General features: G+C 42.0%; 1 protein-coding gene across 1 annotated transcript; it reads left to right on the plus strand.

The window, feature by feature from the left end:
* Positions 1–525: 525 nt before the first annotated feature.
* On the plus strand, positions 526–25772 carry WEE2 (WEE2 oocyte meiosis inhibiting kinase). Its single transcript, XM_065939784.1, has 11 exons — positions 526–870; positions 6723–6919; positions 8891–8942; positions 11159–11331; positions 12715–12836; positions 18947–19093; positions 19751–19858; positions 19990–20075; positions 20777–20947; positions 22069–22211; positions 25616–25772. Exons 1-11 carry the CDS (start codon positions 526–528, stop codon positions 25770–25772), a joined length of 1701 nt encoding a protein of 566 aa, XP_065795856.1.

A 25772-nucleotide genomic window follows, 5' to 3' on the forward strand; every position in this document is an offset into this window, starting at 1 on the left:
TGGGTGGGTGGTGAGTAGGGGAGAGAAGAGGACCATATTTCTAACTGGTAGGTAGAAAAGAGTGAAAATGATGTCTTTCCAATAATGAGCTTGTTCTTAATTAGCAAATATGTATTTTAAAAAAATTTGTTGTAGCATTTTATTGTTAAGTAAAATTACAGATCCGATGTGTATGTTTAAACCCATGCCAGAGCAAAGAATCCAAGTGTCTCTCCCTAGTAGTTGGTAGCACGTGGGTTCAGGGAGACTGTGGGAGTTTTATACGTAAACTGGATTTAATTGCTCAAAATGTTACTGCAGCCTTCTTTAATCAGAATGGAAATAGGGAGAAGCTGAGATCTTACGGGTGCATGGTACTTAAGTGAGAAAACCAATGGCGTGTCTCCGTGTAGCTGTTAGTTGGCTGAAGGAAAGCAGGGCTGGGACTGGGGAACGTGTCAGCTTTCGTTCTTTCTCCTCCTGTTTCAGTAGCGTGTTTCCTCCTGCTAGGCCCTCTTGCCCAGATGGTAAAGCTCTTCAGCTGAGATGGGTGACAACGATGAGAATAAAAGACTGAAGCAGAAGTTAAACTTCTCCTGTTGTGAAGAGGAGCATGAGAACGGGGGGCAGAAGCGAGCCCAGGAGGGCGAGGAGGCCCAGAGTCAAACCCCAGAGAGGCCTAGAGGTCAGGATCCAGAGGCGAAGCTCACACCTCCCAGGACGCCCCTTAGTAACAAACATGACCTCAGCGCATTTCATGCAGGAGACCAAGCGAGTCCAGGCCAGCGTCTCGGGACTCCAGCATCACACTCTCTCGCACTCCCTGAAACACCACCAGCCCCACCAGACAAGAGCAGGCCATCACACTGTGAGAGCCCCTTCACTCCCAAAGTAAGTCCGCGATGGGGGGAGCGGGAGCCAGGCCACCTGGGCCTGTGTTTCTTAAGCTCAGCTGATAGAGAATGAGGGTGCAGTCCTGGGTGTGTCACAGATGTGCTTCATGCTCTGTATATGTCTTCAATTATGTATTTGCTGGTGAAAATGAAGAAGAGTTGAAAGATACCAGAACACAGAATTAAGTGTCTTTCCAGCTGTCTACTCAAAACCATTGCTGTAGGCCCCAGATAAATCTTGGATGGGGAAAACGTTCCTAGTGAAAGAATACTGGAGCTGGAAAAAATAAAGGTCTATAGGCCAGACTGTACTGTTATTGTTTAGTCGCTAAGGCAAGTCCAACCCTTGTGATCCCCACAAGGCTCCTCTGTCCATGGGGTTTCCAGATAAGAATACCGGAGTGGGTTGCATTTCCTTTTCCAGGGGATCTTCCCAACCCAGGGATCGAACCCATGTCCCCTGCATTGGCAGGCAGATTCTTTACCACTGAGCCACCAGGGAAGCCCGGCCTGTACTCTACCTATGAGAAAACCAAGGTCTTAGGAGAGGAACTGGCCTGTTACTCAGCCAATGGCAGCAAAAGGACTGGATACACAATCTTTGGAGCTTATTCTATTGTTCTTTACATTACGCCAACTGGCTCTATTTTCCTGTGATTATTTACTATTATTGCCTAATATGTATACTTCACTGTTTGAACATATATATATATATGTATATATCTTTGCTGATGCTCTTTTCAGAAAGAAGTCCTCACCCTTTCTTGGTCTAGTGATGAACAGGCTCTTATAGGTGAATAAGAGGTAATGTTGATACTACTTTATAAGCTGAGGATGGCAAACAAGCAAAAAGCATCTTCCTTTCTTTTTTGCTGTGCTTGGTCTCCTATTACATCGTTCATACTATTAAAGCTAGGATTGGGCAGGGGTACCTCTGTCTAGACTGGTGACATGCCACAAGAGCCTTAGGCCTGGAATTAGCTCTGCTTCCTGCTGGCTCGGCTTGAGGCAATTAAGATCATGGTAATAACATCTCTGCTTCTGCTGGCAGCACAGTCACCGTCAGCAGGTCTCCTTTGTACCTGCCGAGGGTGGTCGCCACATCTACCAGGAAATACCAGGCTTCTTGTCTGAGTGGTAGACAAATTACTTTCATACCTTCATTCATCCATCTGTGGGTTTTTCAATGGTCCCTATAACCAATCAATCATCCATTTATTTTTTGAGAACCCACTGTGGTCTGGGAGCATATGGCAGTCTCCAGGAGGGGAGATATGTCTGCAGATACCACGTGGTAGGTGATTCAAGCGTGGTCAGAGTTCTCTGGGTAGATTGTTTCTCACTGGCTGGTCAGAAAAGAAATGAACTTAAAGCAAGTATAAGAAGGTTAATGATAGTTGGTATGGTTTTAACACATGGCAATTGGGGAAGAGCGGATTGAGAGCATACGGTTCTGAGCAAGAGTGTACAGGCAAGGAAATGACATGGTATGTATATTTTCTTCCATTCACTGAAAACTTTGAACACCTTGATAAGTTAGCAGACCTTCTGCTGATAAGCCATTCACTGCCTCAACAAGTGCCTGCAAAATGGTGTGAGGCAATAGCTCATTGTAGTTTTGACTTGCATTTCTCTAATAATTAGTGATGTTGAACATCTTTTCATGTGCCTCTTGGTCATCTGTTTGTCTTTTTTTGACAAATGTCTATTGAGGTCTTCTGCCCAGTTTTTGATTGGATTGTTTGTTTTAGTGATATTAAGCCTCACGAGCTGTCTGTGAATTTTGGAGGCTAAATTCTTTGTCGATTGCATCATTTGCAAACGTTTTCTCCCTATCTGAGGGCTGTCTTTTGGTTTTGTTTATGGTTTCCTTTGCTGTGCAAAGGCTTTTGAGTTTAATTAGGCCCCATTTGTTTAATTTTGTTTTTATTTCCATCATTTTTTGAGATAGATTGAAAAAGATATACAAAAGTAAGCAATAATAAGTTCAGAGCAGGTGAACTTAAGGAGTGGTAGAGTGTGGTGAAAACTAATGAGACCTTAAGTCTCAAGATAGCCAGGAAACCCTTCCATAGAAAGCAATATTTGAGAGCAATCTTACAGAATGAGTTGGAGTTTGCTAGGAAGAGAAGGATTGAGAACTCAAGGTCAAGGGAAAAATATCTACCAAGTCCTGGAGGGAAAAGATCATGCCACAGCTGGAAAACTATGTTATTCAGAGCAGCAGCGGTCTGGGTGTGCAAGAGGGCAGGTAGTGGGGCCAGAGTAGGTAGGTATGTAGGTAGGTAGGAGCTAGACCAAGATTTTACCCTGAAAGTGTTGAGAGAGCCATTAAGTGGTTTTGGCCAGAGGCTGTTTTTGAGAAATCATGACTTTCATGTGAAGGATGGAAAGGAGTGGGAGAGACCAATGAGGCAGGGCAGTGTTCACAATAGATCTGTTGAGAAAAGAGAAGGGCCTTTTCTCAAAAAGGCCTGAACTAGGACAGTGGTGGACTGTGGTAAGCTGAGAGATGTTTAGGAATTGGTAACTGACTTGATGGAGGGGTTGCTGGGAAAGGAGGGGTCTCAGGGGCTGTGAGGCTTCCTGCTTGTCTGATTGAGTAGATGGTACTTTAAATCAGGTAGGTGACATTAGAGGAGGTATAGGTTTGGAGAGGAGGTATATGGTGTAAGTTGTTGGATACATGGCTCTGCACTGCAGGAAAACAACCCCAGTTGGGGAGCTATACTTGGATGTCACCGGCATTTAGGAAGCTGTTGAAGCCATGGGTGTGTTTAAGTTTATGTAACCTGTCTGCCAGACTAAGAAGAGCGGTACAAGTTAGGAACTCTAGAAATACCAAGATTTAAGGGACAGAAAGAGAACAGAGCTTGGCAGGGAAACTGGGAAGCAACTGAAAAAGCACACACTTTATGAAAAATATAGTTGGGATCAAGATCAGAGGAGAGAGGCCAGGGTGATGGTAATTGGTGATGTTGTATTAAAGATGGGCTTCCCGGGTGGCTCAGTGGTCGAGAATCCACATGCCAGTGCAGGAGATATAGCAGATGTGGGTTTGATCCCTCGGTCGGGAAGCTTCCCTGGAGAAGGGAAAGGTAACCCACTCCAGTGTTCTTGCCTGGAAAATACGGACAGAGGAGCCTTGTGGGCTACAGTCCATGGGATCGCACAGACTTGGACATGACTGAGTACACAGCACTAAAGACAGGAATGCAGAGCAAAGGAGGATTGGCTTAATTCAGCCTTGCTACAGGGATAGGACCAGAAATTATGTGAAATGGCCAGGTCATCATAAGGACTTCCTAGTAGAATCATCTAGATATAGAAGAGTTTCCTTAGCAGGTAGTAAGTTCCCTGTGGCTAAATGCATGGAACACTAGTTGACTAGTGTAGGAATGCTGTAGCAGCGAGTCGAGCATCAGGAAGCTAACAGTTCGTGCTGGGCCTTCAAAGTCTTTCCCTGTGATGCTGTGCCTTACGGGAGGCAGCCACCTTCTCTCGCCGTCTTCAGAGGTCAAGGAGCTATTCCCCAAATTTCCTTTCTTTCTCTTAATTGCCTGTTATAAGAGCTGCTACTTACATAGAACTAGCTACACTCGCTGGGACACACTTTTACTTCCCACCTGGTCATCTTTCCATGTTTCCAGTCTGTTTTATTTCCAGGCAGAACTCATTTTCATCATGAATCTTCTTGCAAATTGTGTTCTTTTAGATTTCAAAAGGATTACTCATAATTCTATCACTCTGGCAATAAAATATGTATTAATGTCTTTCTCTATATTTTAAGTGGAGTTCACAAAAATCTATCAGCCTTCATATTTCCAGACTAGGAATTCTGGTACTGTCTTCCTTGATATGAACACTTTTCCTTACTTTTAGCTGAAAAGTTTCTAGGCCGTTTTTGTTGTCCTTGAATTGTAGCAACTGGAATTATGTGAACTGTTCCAGGAGTTGGTGCCCTACTGTTTCATATGTGACAGGTGTATTTTATTTTCTGTGATAATCAGCATAAAAAAAAAGTTTCAGAAAATGATTTACTATAATTCTAAATTCACTTCCTGAATCACATTGACCATTGAGAAATACCATATTGTATAGTTTTATTTCTTTTGAACCAATACTCAATCCTTACAGTAAACTTATAGGAAAGTTGTTTGTCATTGATGGCTTTGAATAATGATAGCCCCGAGGTTGCTGACCCTCTGAACTCTAAGACCTATGTAAGCCCTTATCAAAACTCTTCACTGAGGGTCAATTTTTTCTTCATTTAAAACAATGTTAGGTTACTATGTTGCTTCCTTCATTTCTGCTTCTATCAATCATTTAATGAGTATTTATTAATAAGTTCAGGATACATTGTTTGTAGACTCATGTCTTTAATTACATTATGTAGTGAGTCGTGTTGTAATGTAGCTTCAGCTTCTACACTCAAAAGTCATGGGCAGAGACAATCAAAATGGTAGAATTCTTTTTGAAAGAGCCTCACAATGCAATGGTTATAGTCAGTCACTCAGTTGTGTCCTACTCTTTGTGACTTCGTGGACCATGGTCCGCCAGGCTCTTCTGTCCATGGAATTCTCCAGGGAAGAACACTGAGGTGGGTAGCCATTCCCTTCTCCAGGGGATTTTCCTGACCAGAGACTGAACGTGGGTCTCCTGCACTACAGGTAGATTCTTTACCATCTAAGTCACTGGGGAAGCCCACAGTAATTATACTGTGAGGTAATATCTTGGCCCTGGGGTCTACTACTGTCCTCTTGAATCTATAACATAGCCATTCCTCTGGCCCCTGGTGCTTAGGTCATAATGGCATTCTGCTGTCTCATCAGAATTCTTTGATTTCTTAACCTCTGTGGTTTGATTTAATTCTGGTTGTGTTTTGGGCTGGTGCCCTTTCACTGTACCCCACTTGGAGTGGTAAGTCCTGCACATTTTCCTATGGGTTAGTATGCTAGTTACAGCCCCTGCAGAGCCTTGCATCTGAAGGGCTTAGACTATTCCTTTTCAATCTCTCTACTCCATTTCATGGAGCTCCTCTCAACTGGTGCTACATTTTAAGTGGAATTGGAAACTTCTTCCATGCTTAGTTTATGAAATCTCCCCCTTACAAAGTGATTGTAAGCTGTGGACTAGTGGACTTCGTGTTCTTTAAAAGCTGGAATTCATCCTTCAGCACCTAGCCCAGCAAGAACTCAGGTCTCCAGAATTAGAGGCAAATCCTTTACCGGTTGAGCAGGGAAGCTCACCTGCTACTTAGCAGTCAACAAACAAATATTGGGATGAAAAAGTGAGGGGAAATTAAAGTACACGCTCTGGGAACCAAAGTGCCGGGGCTTTTAGAGTCATTGTTTGTCTAAGCTTCAATGTCACCTTTAAAAAGCTGGAGGTAGAACTAGAACTGGTGGTCTCACAGCTGGCTAACAGAATCGCCCAGGGGAAGGGAGTGGAAGTTGACACAAGAACGGATTGCTTGAGAGTTGTTCAACAATGCGAATGTACTTACTGCCACTGAACATACTGAATGTAACATACAGTTAAGTATGGTTAAAATAGTATTTTTTATATTCAGTGACTTTTACCACAATAAAAAAAAACATTAAAATAAAAGTACAGATTGCTGTGTGGATCCCATGAATCAAAATATCTAGAGGTAGTCTGGGGATCTGTATCTTTCACAAGAGGACTAGTTACCATGCAACTAGTTTCCATTGTACCAGGTACCCTCGAAGATTCCTTTCAGCAATAACTTTTTTTTGGTTGAAATGTTAACTACCTACCTAACTGATACAGAACCATTTTTTTTTTAATTAACTCCATTCTGATTTGTCTTTTGTCATCCTCATTCAGGGTCAGGTGAGCCAGTCAATGATTTCTTCAACAGGGAAGCCTCTCCCCCGAAGCTCTAAGCATCTGAAGCTCACACCCGGCCCGTTCATCGATGAGATGACCTCACTGGCTCTGGTCAACATTAATCCCTTCACTCCGGAGTCCTATAGAAAACAATTCCTTATATCCAATGGCAAGAGGAAAACCCGAGGCGATCTGTAAGTGTCCTGTTGCTATGACTCTTGAGAACTGGTCTTACTATTGTCGAAAGGAAAGGAGAGTGTTAAAGACTAGCAATAAGCAATGTCTCTTTAAATGATAAACATCGTGTTTATATATCTCCTCCTTCCTAAATGTCAGTGTTGGCTATAACCTTCTTCATCACAGAGATCCTAACACCTTTCCATAACAAAGTGCACAGTAAAATGCCTTCTCTTTGAAAGAACAGAGCAGAGTAAGTGAAGACTTATATTAGGAAGTCTGACTTATATTAGGAAGTCAAACGGGCAGTGGAATTGCTCTCAAGGGGTCCCCTCTGGTTACTACGAGGCTAGCAGTTGGGGAAGGTGTCATTCTCATTTCAGAGAGTACATTGCTGTTTTGAATCCAGTGGCATGACTGGCGATGAGAGCTGCAGAGCCAGAATTTGAACTCCTCTGCAGGTGATGATTGGCTGAAGAGAAAAAGAGTGTTGCTTTTGGAGGCACTAATAAAGGGACAGCTGACTGCAGTATTCTACAAAGGTCACTCAATGTGAGAAATTGCCTAAATAAGGAGTTTGCAGATTACTCAGGGGCTTTTTTTTTTTTTTAAGTGACCCTACCCAAATGTGAGGGAGTGAAGGGGTACTTGCTTTTATTTTTATTTATTCATCTTTGGCAGCATGTGGGATCTCAGTTCCCTGACCAGGGATGGGAGAACCCGTGCTCCCTTTAATGAAGTGAGCAATAATAACCACAAGACCATCAGGGAAGCCCTCAAGGACATTTCTTCAGTGCTGCCTTTTTTTTTTTTTTTTTTTTAATAGAATGGAAGCACCTCTAAAACAGGCCAGTCTTTTGTGCTCAGATGTACTTGGCAAAATAAAGGTAGAGCTAACAATCTTAAAGTATATAGAGCATTTAATGTGTTGTGTTATTTTGGAATCAGTGACGCCATATTAATCAACCTTGTAGCCAGAACAGGTTTTACTCAATACTGTTTCTTGGGTCTTAAGTAAATAGGACTCGAGCACAAGTACGCTGGATCTATTCTTGTTACTGCGTATTCCACTGGTTTTTAGCTCTTCAGGATGCTTTGTAAACCTGCAGAGTGAACGGATTCATCTGTCACTGAAGCTAGCAGGAAAAGACTGCTGATTTGAATTCCTGGCCCTGAAAATGATGACACTTTAGTAAAATCACTTAGTGATTCTGAGAGGGTATTTTCCCTTCTTTTTCATCGTGTTGTTGTTATTTTATAAAGATTAGGATGTAGTATTAAATTTAAGTCACAAGTTTGCCTGCATCAATTTCTTTGTGTGAGTATAATGTCCTCCACTTGCCATTTTGACCCTGTGCTTGTCCAGAAAAGAAACCTAATTGATCTAGAAACTGAAATTTTGCTTAAAGATTCCAGAATTCATCTGCTCATGCCAAAAGAGAATATCCATCAGAGACTTCAGCTTATTGAAAAGTAACTGAAAACATCTTAGCTAGGATTAGAGTGCACTTTGCTATGCCTACGGTCAGCTTGTGAACCTAAGACAGGCCGGGCTCTGGGGAAGAGAAACATTGCCGGGGACACACTATACTGCGGGCGTGAACAGCTCTTAGAGTTTCTCACATGTTCTGTAAGCTCTCTTGACTCCACATCTCAGCATACCTTGTCTATTTGTCTGCAACCCTTTTTCTTTTCTCTTAGCTGGTTCCTCCTCATTCTTGGAATCTCAGCGTACATATCCTCTTTTTTTGCGGAAAGGCTTTTACTTTCAAAACAGAGTGTCTAGTACTGTCTAGAGTATCCTTCATATCTTGTTTTTGATACTGTCCTAGGTTCTTGTATTAAAAACTTCTGTTGATTCCTGCTTCTAAATATAGATGAAGAGGGAAAATAATTGTCTTATTTACTTGTACTGTGCCCAAACCTAGCACAGTACCACGGTTCATAAGTGTTAATCATACATTGATAATCTTTTTTTTTCCCCCAAGGGAGGAATCCAGCCCAGGAGAAGGCAAGGAAGAACGAGGGCTGCCTGCTAAGGTGAGCGCTGCTCTTTGGCCCAGCTGTTGTATCATAACCGTTTCATTCGAATACCTCGTCTTTCTCCCTTCCTCCCTCCCTTCCCAGTCCTTGACACTTATAGTAAATATGTTTTGCAGCTGAATTTATCTGGACTGTAATCAAGGTCTATATTCTTAGCTAGTTGTTACTTTATCAGACAGTGTCTGACATCTATACTGCTGAATCATTACCTTGGACTAGTCTTAAATTCAAGGCTACTGCTTCTGTCTTTGATCTGGGGAAAAGTTCTGTATTCCTGGGGTGCAGAAGTAAAGGGAACATCAAGATATTTAAGGTCCAAAAAGAAAAAAAAAGCAGAAAAATAGCATAAAGCCAGAGGTTTATATGTAAAAATTTTAGTTCTTAAATGTGCCAGTATCTGTTGATTTTATAATGTTCATAATCTTTGATCTATTATCCCTCATTTAATAATCCAAACTAAGAAAATAGTGCTGTAAATATTACCACCAGAGATGTTTGTTGCAGCCTTGATTATAAGAGCAAAAAAAGAAAAAAAAAAAATAGGGGGAGTACCAAATATCCAATAACAGAAGAATGGTCAATTAAATTAGAGCATAAAATCAGTAGAATATTAAATTGCCATTAAGATGGCATGTTGGACGTAGGCAAGTTTTCATGATAGTATAACGTTCAGTGTCCGTACAGGGCAGGGAGGAGGATGGGGAAGGGCTGATATGGATAGTAAGCTGGTACTTGGTGTCTGAGATGAGGATTTAAGGGAGCAGGTAAGCACCAGCAGAGCCTCCAGGCCTCTGATTAGAGGTGAGGATTCCTCATGGGAAACAATTAGGTCTGTCTCATTCTATGGCATCATTTCACAAAAATAATTTTACTGATAGAGGAGACAGAGGAAGGACTGGCAGCTGGAGCAAGTCCAGAGGTGGAGCAAGGTCTCGCATGAGCTTAAGGCTGGTATTGGTGCTGCTGCCAAGTCGCTTCAGTCGTGTCGGACTCCTTGAGACCCGGTAGACGGCAGCCCATTAGGCTCCCCGGCCCTGGGATTCTCCAGGCAAGAACACTGGAGTGGGATGCCATTTCCTCCTCCAATGCATGAAAGTGAAAAGTGAAAGTGAAGTCGCTCAGTCATGTCCGACTCTTAGGGACCCCATGGACTGCAGTCTACCAGGCTCCTCCGTCCATGGGATTCTCCAGGCAAGAGGACTGGAGTGGGACTGTCACTGAAGTCCCATTGCCTTCTCTCTGAGACTGGTAAGGGCAAGGGAAATTATAGATCTTGTTGATGAAGACTGATTGGGCCTGGATGTTGACAATGAAGAGCTGCTAAGGGTCAAGATTTTTTAAACATTTAAAGTTAGATGGAAAAAGTTCTTGCTAATGGAGATACTGGGAAAAGGTGATTTCACAGAGATGAATCAGTTTGGACTGAGATTTTTATAAATCTATGGATATTTCTATCATCAGAGATCCTGTTTATTGAGAATTTATATGTGTTTGTAATATATGTAATTCTCATGCAGTATTTGAAAGGACCCTGAGGCATTGTTGCTCTGATCCTCATCTGATAAATGAGAAAACGGATACAGGAGTTCAGTGACGTGCTCGAGTTCCTTACTTAGCAGAGCAATGAGTGATGTCACGGTTGGCCAGTAGGGGGAGCGGTTGCTGTAGCTGAGCACACATTCTGAAATAAATCAATTTGACAGTTTTGTTCTCCAGACTAAGGTTTTGTGGGAAGCAAACTAAAAAGTATGTTTATTGCGCTTAAGATGAAACATTAGCAGCCAGAGTGTGAGACAAGTAGACAAGAGTCAAAGAGAGGTTCTGCTTGTCTGGCATCCTCCTCCAAGAGCCCACCACTCCTTCCAGCTGAGGACGGGGGCTCTGGCTATGGGTGCACTGTTGCCTCTAGGGACAAACATAGGGAAGAAGAGTATGCCCAGACAGAGGAGATGATAGAGAGTTAGATTTAATAAGTTAGCCAAGAGAAGTGTCGGTGCAGAGTTGAGTGGAAGGCTATAAAGAGCACAGAGGAGGTCGTCAGCAACTGTGGCAGGGCGGTGGGAGGGGGTGGTTCTTGCCACCATGAACATTGACACAGACAGAATCCAATGGGTTTGCCTCAGAAGTCTTTTTGGAAACTTAGGGAAATTGAGGGATATAATATGCCTAAATTTCATTCTAAAATATTTCACTTTTTTGCTAAAATATTTCAGAGATGTGTTTTACGAGAAACCAACATGGCTTCCCGCTATGAAAAAGAATTCTTGGAGGTAGAAAAAATTGGTGTTGGGGACTTTGGTACAGTCTACAAGTGCATTAAGAGGCTGGATGGATGTGTTTATGCAATAAAACGCTCCACGAAACCTTTGGGAGGATTATCAGATGAGTGAGTACCTTTAAAATGTACTAGAAATACACACTTGGATTTGTCAAAACATTTTGAATAAGAGCACTGATGTCATTTGCTACTTTTAAAAGTCAACCTTACCACTGAAAGTTGTCTCACATTTGTAACCTTTCTGAATTTTCAAGACCAGAGATGAGTTATTTCCTGAAATATACCATGAGCATTTGGAATTCTGTTGTGTGTTTGGATTTTTTAAAAATTTTTCATGGCTTTTACTACTGGTCTTACTACTTTTTTTTTTTTCTAATGAATGGATTTGGGAAAGGATCTTCTGGCATCTGTTTAGTTCATCAGAAATACTACCAAGTTATTGCTAACTCACTGGTTATCTCTACTTTGTATTAATAATAAATTCAATAGTCAAGTTTGAAAAACTCCAAGCCAGGAAAAACTGACAAAAATTTAAATTTCATTCCTAGAACTAATTGTTCAAAAGTTCTTCCTTTTCACAAGGAAAACAAATATTTTCAGATTCAGCCATTGCTTTTTGTGAACTCTGCGAAATATAATACTAAAATGCTGAATCTGAAATTAGCCTTTGGAATTCTTCATTTATATACTGAAATTGGTCAAGCACTATATTTTGCTGCTTTTTTTTGTGTTGGATTTTCCAATGCCATGATGGATATCTGTCCTCGGGACTGTCCCTGTGACTACATCATACCAGCAGAGTTTAGTATTGACTATCAAGGCTTCCCTGTCAGCTCGGTGGGTAAAGAATCTGCCCGCAATTCAGGAGAAACGGGAGACCTGGGTTCGATCCCTGGGTCTGGCAGATCCCCTGGAGTAGGAAATGGCAACCCACTCCAGTAATCTTGCCTGGTAAATTCCATGGACACAGGAGCCCGGCGGGCTACAGTCCAAGGGGCCGCAAAGAGTCGAACATGACCGAGCGACTGACCACACACATGGCAACTGTCTCACTTTCATAGAGATGGGAGCGGGCCCATCACATTATTCACAACCAAGTCCATTTCTTGTTAAGCCCATCAGGGTTTTTAGGCTGTGAAAATTAGAATCAAAACAATTCTGCTCCTGAGATAATGGACACCTAAGATTCCTCTCTACATATATCCTATTCAATAAAAAAAACCGTGAACTTGGGCCCAGGACAGGCAAGGCTCTGGTCTTAGATCTATTATCACCAGCTCGACTTTGGGCCAATCACTTAACCTTTTAAAGGCTTCATCCTTGTCACTATATCATATAGAGGAATTACAAACATTAAATGTGATAAGATAGTAAGCAAGCAGTGAGCATTCAATAAATGTTCTGCCATTGTGAATAATGCCTCATAGCTCATCTTTAAAAAATCTGTATGTGTATTATTTTCAGTTTCCTGAATGCTTTTCCATCTCTTAGGAATCTGGCTATGCATGAAGTTTATGCCCATGCAGTGCTGGGACACCACCCCCACGTGGTTCGTTACTACTCTGCGTGGGCAGAGGATGACTACATGATCATTCAAAATGAATACTGCAATGGTAAGTATGGGGGCTCATATCTATGGAGAGGCAGGATTAGCTTTTAAGTCTTCGCAAAAAAATCTTTGCTTCCTTCTTGTACTTGATAGCAGGTATAGCAAATCATACCTAAAAGTCTGTACTGCTGTTTTGCTTGGAAGCAAGAGAGCTGGAGGAAATGAGTTGAGCTGGAAAGGAATTTCAGGCTTATGCTATTTAGGTGTTTCTTTCAAAGCTGCTGTGTAGTTGGTACATAGGAGCTATCACATCCTTCTCACTTTAATTAATACTTAGAAAACTTTTACACTAGTGGTTTGAATGGTAAATCATCTTTTTACCATTTACTAAGTGCTCTAAAAGATATAAACCATAGTCTCTACTATTTTGGAGGAGGGAGTGGTAGACTTATATAGCTGACTTTTGATTTTGAAGTGGATTCCTGTGTTTGGGGATTGTTCATGTTTCTAGCTGCTTCTTACCTTTGAGCTTTAAGTGTTCTCACAAGAGTAGGGGCATGGGTGGGGTGCTGGGACTGAAATCTAGTGACTTCAGATACATCCTCCTAGGTCCTTCTGGACTATGTATACACAGTAACCAGTAAAACTTTTTTCTGGACTACTTAAATCACAGAGTGGTCTTTTGGATTAACATATTTCTAATCCATGATTTAATAGTTCTTATCTATGATTAAGGGGTTACATAACAGCAGTTATGTATTGTTATTCTTGGAAATACATTTTCATTAAAACGTTTTATAGTAGGAAAGTGCTACCAATTGGATAGAAGCTTGTCATCGTTTTAGGATGCAGCCACATTTTGCAATCCGTATTTTAGCCCCAGTAATACTGGATCATGGCACCCCCCCAACATATACACCTACCCTGAGTTTTTTATTTTAATGGTGCAGTCTGTCTTTGGGTAAGTTTAGTTACCACCAGATAGCCTGGCTTTTGAGGACAGTGATCAGTGATAAAGTTTCAACACTGTATACATGATTACTTTGACACGTAGGTAAGTAAACAATTATGAGATGCTAGAAGCATAGACAGTAGTACACATATTCTATGAAATAATAATTTGGCATCTTCCTTGCTATTTCCTTATAGCCTGCTTTTCTCATAGCCTTACATATGAACTTCATGAGTTTTTTTCTTTAATAAGCTCACCCCAAATCCCTTTTTCTAATAGTTTCCTTGGGTTAAAACAAAATGGACCCTTTCCTTATACTTGTGATTGAGTAGTTGAGACCTTTTTTTAAAATCATCTTCTCTTAATTTCCTCTTATCATAACCTGAGAATCTCTATCTTTTTTTCTTCCCTCTCTCTATAGAGAAGATTGATTTTATTTCCATAACATTTACCTATTAACAAAGATAATATCAAATTTAAAAATCAGTCAATAAAGCAAAACTAACTAATTTTAACTTGTGGGCAATGTAAAATTTTAACTGGGACAATGTAAAAGTTTCAAATTTTCAAAAAGAATAAGATGAAGCAATCTATTACAAAATCATCTCATTCTTTTCAACATTTGAATATCTTCTACGGACTTGACACTGTATTAAGCTCTTGGGTGCAAAATACTGTAGAGTGAGGTGAGTCCTTACCTTCAAGAAGATTTATTCCACTTGTTCTCTTATAGTGAGCACACAAAATGGCCAGAGAGGGTGAATGTGAGCAAAGGTAGCAGGGTGTGTGGTGGGATGGGCCTGGGCTTTAAAGTCGGCAGACTGGAGTTCAAAACCCAGCTCTGTCACATAGCTCAGTTGGTAAAATTGGCCTTTAATGCAGGAGACCCCAGTTTGATTCCTGGGTGGGGAAGATCTCCTGGAGAAGGGGTAGGCTACCCACCCCAGTATTTTTGGGCTTCCCTTGTGGCTCAGCTGGTAAAGAATCTGCCTACAATGCGGGAGGCCTGGGTTGAGAGGATCCCCTGGAGAAGGGAAAGGCTACCCACTCCAGTATTCTGGCCTGGAGAATTCCATGCACTATGCAGTCCATGGGGTCGCAGAGTCAAACATGACTGAGTGACTTTCACTTCACTTCACTTCTCTCAGGATCACTGAGACATCATTTAATCTCACTGAGTAAAGAGACAGTAATATTTACTTAGGAGTCATTTGCGAATTAGCAACAGTGTATGTCAAATGCTAGCACATCATTAAGTCCCAATACATAGTAAGAACATGGTGATACTTGTTATTAGCATAGCCTGAGAAAATCTCAAGAAGGAGCTAAGACTTGAACGGGAACTTGCAGAAGGATTCCTTGAGTTTATGGAAGCAGAGGGAAGCCCAGCATGCAGGCTAGAAGCATGGTACTGGGCATGCGTCTGGCCTAGTAGATAGAAAGGAGACTAAGGTGACCCCTGTAGGAGGAAATTAGACCAGCAAGGTGAAGTGTGGGCAGCCTGCAGTGGGCGTTGAAAGCCAGGCAGTGAGTGTGGACTAGATATAAGATATTATGGGAAATTAGTATTTGTTCATCGTGGTGCTTCAGCTAACTTTACTCAATACTTGCCAACTCAAATGTAACTGTGACTTAGCAAAATGTAATTCACATACATTGAGCCTTTCAAATGTGAACTGATGATGGAAAATAAAGCACGCCCTTTCGTGGGGCTTCCCGGGTGGTGCTAGTGATAAAAGACCCGCAGGCCAATGAAGGTAGATGTGAGAGACTCAAGTTTGATCCCTAGGTTGGGAAGGCCCTCTGAAGGAGGGCTCAGCAACCCACTCCAGTAGTCTTGCCTGGAGCATCCCACGGACAGAGAAGCCTGGCCGGCTGCAGCGCCTGGGGTCGCACAGAGTTGGACACGACCGGAGTGACTTCGCATGCACGCAAATCTTGTTTGTTGTTGAGGATAATCCATGTTGAGACTTTTCCTGGTGGTGGTGGTGGTTTAGTCGCTAAATGGTGTCGCACTCTTGCGGTGCCATGGACTGTAGCCTGCTAGGCTTCTCTGTCCGTGGGATTCTCCAGGCAGGAATATTGGAGTGGGTCTAAATAAAGGATAAGAAATCCAGAGTATGTGTTAGGTAGCCGGTGCTTCTTTCCTTCTGCTCCTACATCATCCCTCTCCCCCTCTGTCTCACCTCTCATCCTATGCCCTGTTTCCCCATACCCACCCTTAGCCACCCATATCCGCCCAAACCCCTCTACCCAGACTCTCATAGCAGTCAGGCTGGAACATGCATGGTTACGGTTTTAACTTCAATTATAAATTAGATGATGTAGATAACGTAGATTTTAACTATGAGAGACTAACAGTCATCTGATTTCCCTCCTGTCCCTCGTAAACCCTGAACCAATCACAAGTTTCTGCCCTCTCCGCCACCCTAGCCAAGGTCCCCTATAAGTCACCTCTGGGCCAGCCTGAGAAATCAGAGGTCTCCAGTAGCCGGCTGATTCTGCAACAACCAGGATTCTGACCGGCTCAGGGCTGGATAATTACCCTCTCCCTGCGCGTGGGTGCTCAGTCGCTTCAGTCATCCCTGACTCCTTGTGACCCTATGGACTGTAGTCCCAGAGGCTCCTTTGTCCATGGGATTCTCCAGGCAAGAACACTGGAGTGGGTTGCCATGCCTTCCTCCAGGGGATCTTCCTGATTCAGGGATCAAACCCGCATGTCTTACATCTCCTGCTTTGGCAGGCAGGTTCTTTATCACTAGTACCACCTGGGAAGCCCAATCTCTCCCTAATCGCAGTGTTTTCTTGTGACGTCTTCTGGAATAGAAGTTTTACAGAGCATGATCCCCTAGAATACTGGTTCTCACATTTGCTCAAGTGATGTGACTTCCAGAAGTTGGAACACCATGAATACAGGTTATATTTTCCCACCAGATAAGGGACAATTTTACCAGCAGAAAAGTAGGCTTGTGTCGTTGGCAGCAAAGTAACATAGTGAGAATACAAATATATAAATAAGATGTCCTGTTGAACTGTTGGCCTGGTTTTTTGCATTTCACTGTCAGAAGGTATTTGCTTTTTCTTTGTTTTGGCATCTGTTAGGTCTTATGAGCAGACAGGAAAACAAGGATATATTTTTCTGAAGTATCTTTTCTCCTACCAAGTTGGACAAGTACATTTATCTAAAGGAAGGAATTCAGCAACTCATCTCACAAAGATGGTTTGAAAAGAACTGCCCGGGAGCTGGCCGTGTTCCTCCTAGGGCACCTCCTAAGGCACCGAGCCAATGCCAGGGGCTACCTTGGGTTACAGAACTGAGGCTTCAGTGCGCCCGGGTGAAATTAGGAGGGATGAAGTTTACAGTTCGCTCAGGATTGCTATGTGTGTAAATGCGTGAAAGTGGAGTGAAACGTGTTAGTCACTCAGTCATGTCTGACTCTTTGCGACCCCACAGACTGTAGCCCGCCAGGTTCCTCTGTACATGGAATTCTCCAGGCAAGAATACTGGGGTGGGTAGCCATTCTTTCTCCAGGGGATCTTCCCGATCCAGGGATCGAACCCAGGTCTTCTGCATGGCAGGCAGATTCTCTACCATCTGAGTCACTGGGGAAGCCCCCTGTCAATGGATACTTCTTGTTAATATTCTTTAGTAAAGAACAGTTCATTATGCTGTTCTGTAAGAGTGTGTGGACAATCAGTTTTAGCTCTAGCAAAATAAGGATATTCTAATACCGTCATATGAATGAGTACTTTTCAGTAACTTCTCTTCTACTGTTTTATCACTTGCCTAACTTTAACACTAACTATAGAGACTCTAAGTAACTGAAAGTGCTGCTATCACTGGTCTAGTTCCCCTTACTAAATACCCATCACTCTTCAGGGGATTAGAAATCCCTCTGCTTATAATCTAAAGGAACATATTAAAGGAATGCTAAGTAACTTAGGATGCTTATTTCTTTCCATACATTGCATAGGGGCATTCACTCAGTCTTTCCCCTCTGTTGCCAGGATAGACATTCAGTTCAGAAAATACTGATTACATGCCAGACCATGGGACAGGAAGGATGAAAGAGCTGCGGGCACATCCTAAAGGAACAGCCAGGCTAGTGGAGACCCAGGGGCCTTGATGCAACCTCCCTTTTCCTCCGTCACATCTCATAAACTCATCTGCAAACTTAGCCTCAAGGTGGCTTTGTTTATAATAACCCCAATGCACTCTTTCTTTACTTATTTTTCCTTTCTAATGTCATCTACAGTTCATAAATTCTTTCCTAAGTAGTTTCCCAGGGAAAAACAAAACCAGTCTCCTTTAGCCCTTTTTTTTGTTTTTGTTTTTTTGTCTCTGAAAGGGGCTGAATTCTCCTTTCTGAATTTATTTGAATGTGGCAGTTCAACCTTTACATTCAGTTTTACATAGGAGAGTTTTAAATATGGATTTCTTTAAAAGTACAGTTACCATCTCAGACCCTACTGTTCTGATAGACACCTGAAGTGGGGAGTTACAGGCCTTATAACTGACGGGGGCCCCAGAATTCTCTAACTTGACTGAGGAGGCTACAGACAAATGCTCATTAATGAATCAAAAGGTTCAGAAGCATCCTAATACTTTATGGCAGGGGCATCTGAGGTCAGGTAGTCAGATGAGCTCAGGGCTTATCTTTTTATTGACAACATTGATAGAGTTGATATACAAACACATTGGCTCAAAGAGGGTTTAGGTGTACATGGAGGTTTTATATTTTCTTTGGGTCAGCCATCATTAAATGTTCTTATTTTGTGATATATATTTTAATGGAAGGAAACTTGAAATCAATTACATTAAAGTTACTGATGGCCTATAATCACTAGCTTGACACCAACATGGAATTATTCATCGACACCACAGTAGCTGACTGACTAGGCCTGACTGATCGTCTGTTGATAGCAAGGTGAAGCTTTTTAAATGTTAGTTGGGGGCATGCTCAAGGCAATAGAGCCATGTATTGGCTACCTAGGATACAGTATTTTCTTTTCCTCTTTAAAGGCCCTTAATTATTCTTTCCAGTATGATTGTGGGATTGATAGGGAGCTGATACTATGTTTCCCATCGACACTGAAGCAGTTTAGACTTGTTTGAATGAGTTCATTCATGAGCAATGTATTGAATACATACTAGGCTTTCACATATAAGAGTCACACCTTTTCCTCTCATTCGATGGGGTTATTCTGTTGTTTTTTCCTAGGCGGGAGCTTGCAGGCTGCAATAACTGAAAACGCGAAGTCTGGCAATCATTTCCCAGAGCCCAGACTCAAGGACATCCTTCTGCAGATTTCCCTCGGGCTCAAATATATCCACAACTCCGGCATGGTGCACCTGGACATGAAGCCCAGTCAGTACAGCTGTCTGCTCTTCTGGCCGTGTTTAATTCCTTCCCCTTTGTTGTCAGAATCTGTACCTGCTTGACTGTCAAAGATGCTGTTAGCTGGCAGAATCCTTTTCATTGGTTCCATGTCCCTCTCCCCCAGCCCGCATTCCAGTTAAAACAGCTTTAACTACTTTCCCATTGGGCCTAGAGGACAGAAAGAAAAGACTCCCAGATAGTGAAGCCCAACTATGAAAATAAGTATTGAATTTACCGCATAGATAAGAGACTGCATCCTGGCTGCATCCTGACGATTTACATCTAGTGGTAATCTTTCTAACTTGGCACGGATCAAAGTGAGCAGAAATGCCTAGTTAAGGCACTCATTCATGTGAAATGCAAGGAAATGTTGTTACTATCCTGTGTTGTTGATTATTTCTTTGTATTGAGGTCGCCAGCCTCTTCAAAGAGGTTTGAGGTTTAAGTTCCACTGAAATAGGTATTGTCAATCACTGAGCTGTTTTGAAGTAGTGTGAGAGATTCCATGGAAGAAAAGAAACCTTGGTAGACTTGTTACCTGCATACAGAAGAGGAGGGTGACTGAAATGTCATTTATAGAAAAGAATCTCGGAGGTGAAAAGGTCTAGGTATCATTCCTTACGACAGTTCTGTACTTCTTTTCAGGTAACATCTTCATTTGTCATAAGATGCAAAGTGACTCTCCTGTGGTCCTGGAAGAGGTTGAAAATGAAGCTGATTGGTTTCTCTCTGCTGATGTGATGTATAAAATTGGTGAGTCTGTTTTGTAACTTGATTGGTATACTCTAATCCTACAAAATGTATGCTGATGACTCTAATCCATTTATTCCAGTTTTAAGAAAAACCTGCTTTGAAAGAACTCAACTTCCTTTTTCTTTTCTTAGGTGACTTGGGTCATGTAGCATCAATAAGCAATCCCAAAGTGGAAGAGGGGGACAGTCGCTTCCTGGCTAATGAGATTTTGCAAGAGGTATAGATTTGGGGAACAAAGGGTTTTTAATAGTCCATTGAAATGTCTGCAAAGAGGGTGGCTCAATCAATGGACTAATCAACATTTTTACTGTGTTTTTGTAAAGGTCCTTTGCTATTTCTAATATTTTTTAGAATTCTTAGCATTATGAATTTCCTAGCAGGAAGGAAGCCTTTATTGGTCCAACCCAACCTTTATCATGCCACTAGTCGGGGGAAGAAAAGAGGAGTCTTTTCTCTCTATGATCAGTCAATCTAAGTTTCAAGCCTCTTTGAGCCTGAGAGAGCAAAAGAGTGCTAAGATTCTGCCTCTGACTCTTCAGGGCAGTATATATATATATTTAAATTTTATTTAATTTTTAATTGGAGGATACTTACTGTACAATATTGTGATGGTTTCCGCCGTATGTCAACATGAATCAGCCATGGGTATACATATGTCCTCCCACCTCCTTCTCCATGCCACCCGTCTAGGTCATCACAGAGCACCAGCTTTGGGTTCCCAGGACCAGGGCGGTATTACTCAGGTGGATTGATGCCCGTCCTCTGTCTTCCCTAGAGAGACTACTAATCACAGCAGATGCGACCTCCCCACTCTGTCTCCACATGTGCGTTCAAGCAACTCTCTCTTGCCAGTTGTGTTTTAGTCTAGACTTGCTTCTCTTGGCAAACTAACCAGCCTTCCTGTCTTCCGTTCTGAAGAATTATCAGCACCTCCCCAAAGCAGACATATTTGCCTTGGGGCTGACCATCGCAGTGGCTGCGGGAGCAGAGTCTTTGCCCGCCAACGGCGCCAAGTGGCATCACATTCGTGAGGGGAACCTTCCAGATCTTCCTCAGGAGCTCTCCAAGGAATTCCACCAACTACTCAAGGTGCTGTCTCTTGTGGACTGAAGAGAAGATGGAAATGTCTCTCTCTCTTTTTTTAATGTAATGGCAAACAGATGTCCACCTATTTCTATGTGTCAATCTTAAGAGTTGATACTTATACTTACTGCGGCGGAAAAGGCAATGACACCCCACTCCAGTACTCTTGTCTGGAAAATCCCATGGATGGAGTAGCCTGGTAGGCTGCAGTTCATGGGGTTGCTAAGAGCCGGACACGACTTCACTTTCACTTTCACTTTTCAGTTTCATGCATTGGAGAAGGAAATGGCAACCCACTCCAGTGTTCTTGCCTGGAGAATCCCAGGGATGGGGGAGCCTGGTGAGTCGGACACAACGGGAGTGACTTAGCAGCAGCATACTTACTGAGGAGCTCAGTGTTGGTCCTGTGCTAGGTAATAAGTATATGCTAATTCATTTAATTTTCACAACAGTCCGGAAGGTGAATATTGCTCTTCCAAATGCCAGTAATGGAAGACTGAGTTTCAGCAAAGTTTTGTGACTTGCTCAGGGCTACGTGCTAAGTAGTGGAGCGGACTCTGAACATTGCTCCTCCAATGGAAGGGTCAGTGTTTTCTTCATTATTTGACACCAATTGCTGTATATATTTAGGTATTTTCTACTGTATTCCGGTCATCTTAGGCTACAGATCTCCTCTGAAGACAAAGGCTGTAGGAGTACTGTCATGGTGGGATATGCTTAATTAATTTTATGTGAAAAATGGACACATGATGGCAGTAGTGAGCTGAGCTAGCAGTTGGGTAACCCAGGTTTTAGTCTTGGTCCTGTCAATAACTCGGACAAGCCACTTTATCGCAGGACCTCAGTTTCCTCTGTTGAAAATTAAGGTATTAGACTAGTTCATCATTCAATTAGCTTTAAAAGATGATACTTGAGAAAGTCAAAGGTATGGATGATGGATGCTATCACGTAAGGATGATATTTCTGTCCTGGGCGGAGCTAAGTTTTCATTTATTTCCTCCCTTTGCACAAAGGAGAATTGAGTTTCAAAAAACCCACCAGCAGAAGCTGGGTTGGAGTTGGTTGGGTGGGGAGATTTTCCCAAGAGTGAAGCTTCTGTTTCCTCCCTTTTGGTCCCACCTCATCAGAGCATGATCCACCCTGATCCAGCAGAGAGACCGTCTGCAGCAGCTCTGGCCAAGAGTCGAGTCCTCTGTCCCTCCCTGGGGAAAACAGAAGAGCTTCAGCACCAGTTGAACTTGGAAAAGTTCAAGACAGCGACGCTGGAAAGGTAGATTTTTGGATGCTGGAGTCGAGGAAGAACCTATTTATGTGGTACTCACAGTGACACAACTGGTCTGGTGTGTCTTCTTTATGGATTCAAGTGGAATCCAACATAATGACTGTGAGGCTCCTGCCCACAAAGAGGGGCCCTATGTAACAAGGGGCTGGATGCTCTGTGAGTAGACAGCTTGAGACAGACAATTCCAGTTAATGCAAATGAATGCAAGGAAATACAACTGGTAAAGAAAAATTAGGATTCTAAGGGACAACAGTATTCAAGTAACTGGTGAATGACTATCCAAAGTAAGATAACCATAACTAAGTTGGGAAGAGACCTATTAGAAGTCCATTAAATCATGGGGCAGGCAGATATTCTGTCTTGATTGTTACAGAGCCTATGGCTGATTCATGTTAATGTATGGCAGAAGCCAATGCAATATTGTGGAGCAATTATCCTTCAAGTAAAAATAAATAAATTAAAAAAACAGAAAAAAATTCTGTTTTGGCCCATGTTTAAGAAAGAGGTATTTTTCTAAGCCTAAGGAAGTAATCCTATTTCTTATGCATGTAAGCTTGTATTCATGCATGCATTTATTAATCTATTCCTTCATTTAACAAGTAGGAATTAATTAGATAGCATGGACCTGGTATTATAAAGGTCAGGCAGTGATGGTTGAGCAGGATACTGAAGGCATTTTAAAGTAATTATTACATCCAGTGAATTGTTGAAAATATAAAAGGAGATGAAAAGACCCAGCATCATGGTCTCTTCCAATGAGTCAGTTCTTCCCATCATGTGGCCAAAGTATTGCAGTTTTGGCTTTAGCATTGGTCCTTCCAATGAATATTCGGGACTGATTTCCTTTGGGATGGACAGGTTGGATTTCCTTGCAATCCAAGGGACTCTCAAGAGTCTCCTCAAACACCACAGTTCAAAAGCATCAATTCTTCAGGGCTCAGCTTTCTTTATAGTCCAAGTCTCACATCCACACATGACTACTGGAAAAACTATAGCTTTGACTAGACAGACCTTTGTTGGAAAAGTAATGTCTCTGCTTTTTAATATGCTGTCTAGGTTGCTCATAACTTTTCTTTCTAGGAGCAAGTGTCTTTTAATTTCATGGCTGCACTCACGATCAGGAGTGATTTTGGAGCCCCAAGAAATAAAGTCTGCCACTGTTTCCACTCTTTCCCCATCTATTTGCCATGAAGTGATGGGACTGGATGCCATGATCTTAGTTTTCTGAATGTTGATCTTTAAGCCAACTTTTTCACTCTCCTCTTTCACTTTCATCAAGAGGCTCTTTAGTTCTTCTTTGCTTTCTGCCATAAGGGTGATGTCATATGCATATCTGAGGTTATTGGTATTTCTCCCAGAAATCTTGATTCCAGCTTGTGCTTCATCCAGTCTAGCATTTCACATAATGTATTCTGCATATGAGTTAGATAAGCAGGGTGACAATCTACAGCCTTGATGTACTCCTTTACTGATTTGGAACCAGTCTGTTGTTCCATGTCCAGTTCTAACTGCTACTTCCTGACCTGCATACAGATTTCTCAGGACGCAGGTCAGATGGTCTGGTATTCCCATCTCTTGAAGAATTTTCCACAGTTTATTGTGATCCACACAGTCAAAGGCATTGGTATAGTCAATAAAGCAGAAGTAGATATTTTTCTGGAACTCTCTTGCTTTTTTGATAATCCAATGGATGTTGGCAATTTGATCTCTGGTTCCTAATTCAGCTTGAACATCTGGAAGTTCACAGTTCATTTACTATTGAAGCTGGCTTGGAGAATTGTGAGCATTACTTTGCTAGCGTGTGAGATGAGTGCAATTGTGCTACAGTTTGAGCATTCTTTGGCATTGGAATGAAAACTGACCTTTTCCAGTCCTGTGGCCACTGCTGAGTTTTCCAAATTTGCCGGCATACTGAGTGCAGCACTTTCACAGCATCATCTTTTAGGATTTGAAATAACCCAACTGGAATTCCATCACCTCTACCAGTTTTGTTCATAATGATGCTTCCTAAAGCCCACTTGAGTTTGCATCCTAGGATGTCTGGCTCTAGGTGAGTGATCACACGATTGTGATTATCTTGGTCATGAAGATCTTTTTTGTACAGTTCTTCTGTGTATTCTTGCCACCTCTTTTTAATATCTTCTGCTTCTGTTAGGGCCATACCATTTCTGTCCTTTATCAAACCCATCTTTGCATGAAATGTTCCCTTGGTATCTCTAATTTTCTTGAAGGTATCTCTAGTCTTTCTCATTCTATTGTTTTCCTCTATTTCTTTGCATTGATCACCGAGGAAGGTTTTCTTATCTCTCCTTGCTATTCTTTGGAACTCTGCATTCAAATGGCTATATCTTTCCTTTTTCCTTTGCCTTTAGCTTCTCTTCTTTTCATAGCTATTTGTAAGGCCTCCTTAGACAACCATTTTGCCTTTTTGCATTCTTTTTCTGGGGATGGTCTTGATCACTGCCTCCTGCACAATGTCAGGAACCTCCGTCCATAGTTCTTCAGGCACTATCAGATCTAATCCCTTGACTCTATTTGTCACTTCCACTATCTAAAATATACTTAAGTCCAATTTGTTTTGGATACACAGTTCATCTTAGAATGATTAGCTTGGAAAAGTTCCCCCAATTTCTTGGCAATGAGCTGTGTAAACTCTATGAAGACATTAGTCAAGTAATCCTTCCTTGTAAGCAACTTCCTAATAATCCTAATATTTTTTTTGCTCTATTTCTGCTAACAAATAAAATACAAATATATATGCTGTCTCAGGACTATAAATATCCTTAAGGTGTGGTGTGTATATCTGTGAAGCCAGTTGTCGACGTACAGGTGTGTGTCATCGGTCATTACCAGTAGTGAGCACTCATCATGGAGATGAGGCAGATGCCTTCTTGAAATTGTCTAGACCAGGGGCTGGCACACCCTTCTGTAAGACCAGGGTAGTATTTTATCCTTTGTGGGCCACATGGTCTTAGCTGCAATGACTCAACTCTGCTGGAGTGATATGAAAGTGATCAGAGACCAAACAAAAATGAATGGGACTGGCTGAATTCCCGTAAGACTTTATTTACAAAAACAGGTGGCAGGCCAGATTTGACCCATGGGCCATCCTTTGCTGACCCCTGTAGAGTTGTCTCCTTATTTCTCTTTAATTTTAAAGACCATTTATGCCCCAATGAGTAGAATTCAGGAAGGCAAACTTGCAATGTGTTGAGGCATGTGTGTACTGGCCATTTCTAAAGATAATCACAGGAGTTAATTTTCTATTCTGTGCATTGTTCATGCTTGTTTCTATAAATACTGAAATAAGAAGAATCTATGCTGGTTTTGATCATAAATATCATCTCTAATTTAGGACCAAGGAATGTACACTTTTCCTTTTTCATTGTCAGGGAACTGAAAGAAGCCCAGCAGGCCCAGTCCCCCAAGGATGGCCACAGCGTCCCCGGGGTCTCTGAGACCCCCACCAGGTCAAGTAGCGCCAAACATCTGGTAGGAGGAAAGAGTGCCAAGTCTTCAAGCTTCACCTCGAGGCAGTCTTCCCCATAA

This window comes from Muntiacus reevesi, chromosome 6, assembly GCF_963930625.1.
Source record: "Muntiacus reevesi chromosome 6, mMunRee1.1, whole genome shotgun sequence".
Lineage (NCBI taxonomy): Eukaryota > Metazoa > Chordata > Mammalia > Artiodactyla > Cervidae > Muntiacus > Muntiacus reevesi.

Coding starts and splice junctions, on each gene's coding strand:
- WEE2 (XM_065939784.1), top strand. CDS start 526: ATGGGTGACAACGATGAGAATAAAAGACTGAAGCAGAAGTTAAACTTC. Junction 12,837..18,946: donor TCAAAATGAATACTGCAATG/GTAAGTATGGGG, acceptor GTTTTTTCCTAG/GCGGGAGCTTGCAGGCTGCA. Junction 19,094..19,750: donor GCACCTGGACATGAAGCCCA/GTCAGTACAGCT, acceptor ACTTCTTTTCAG/GTAACATCTTCATTTGTCAT.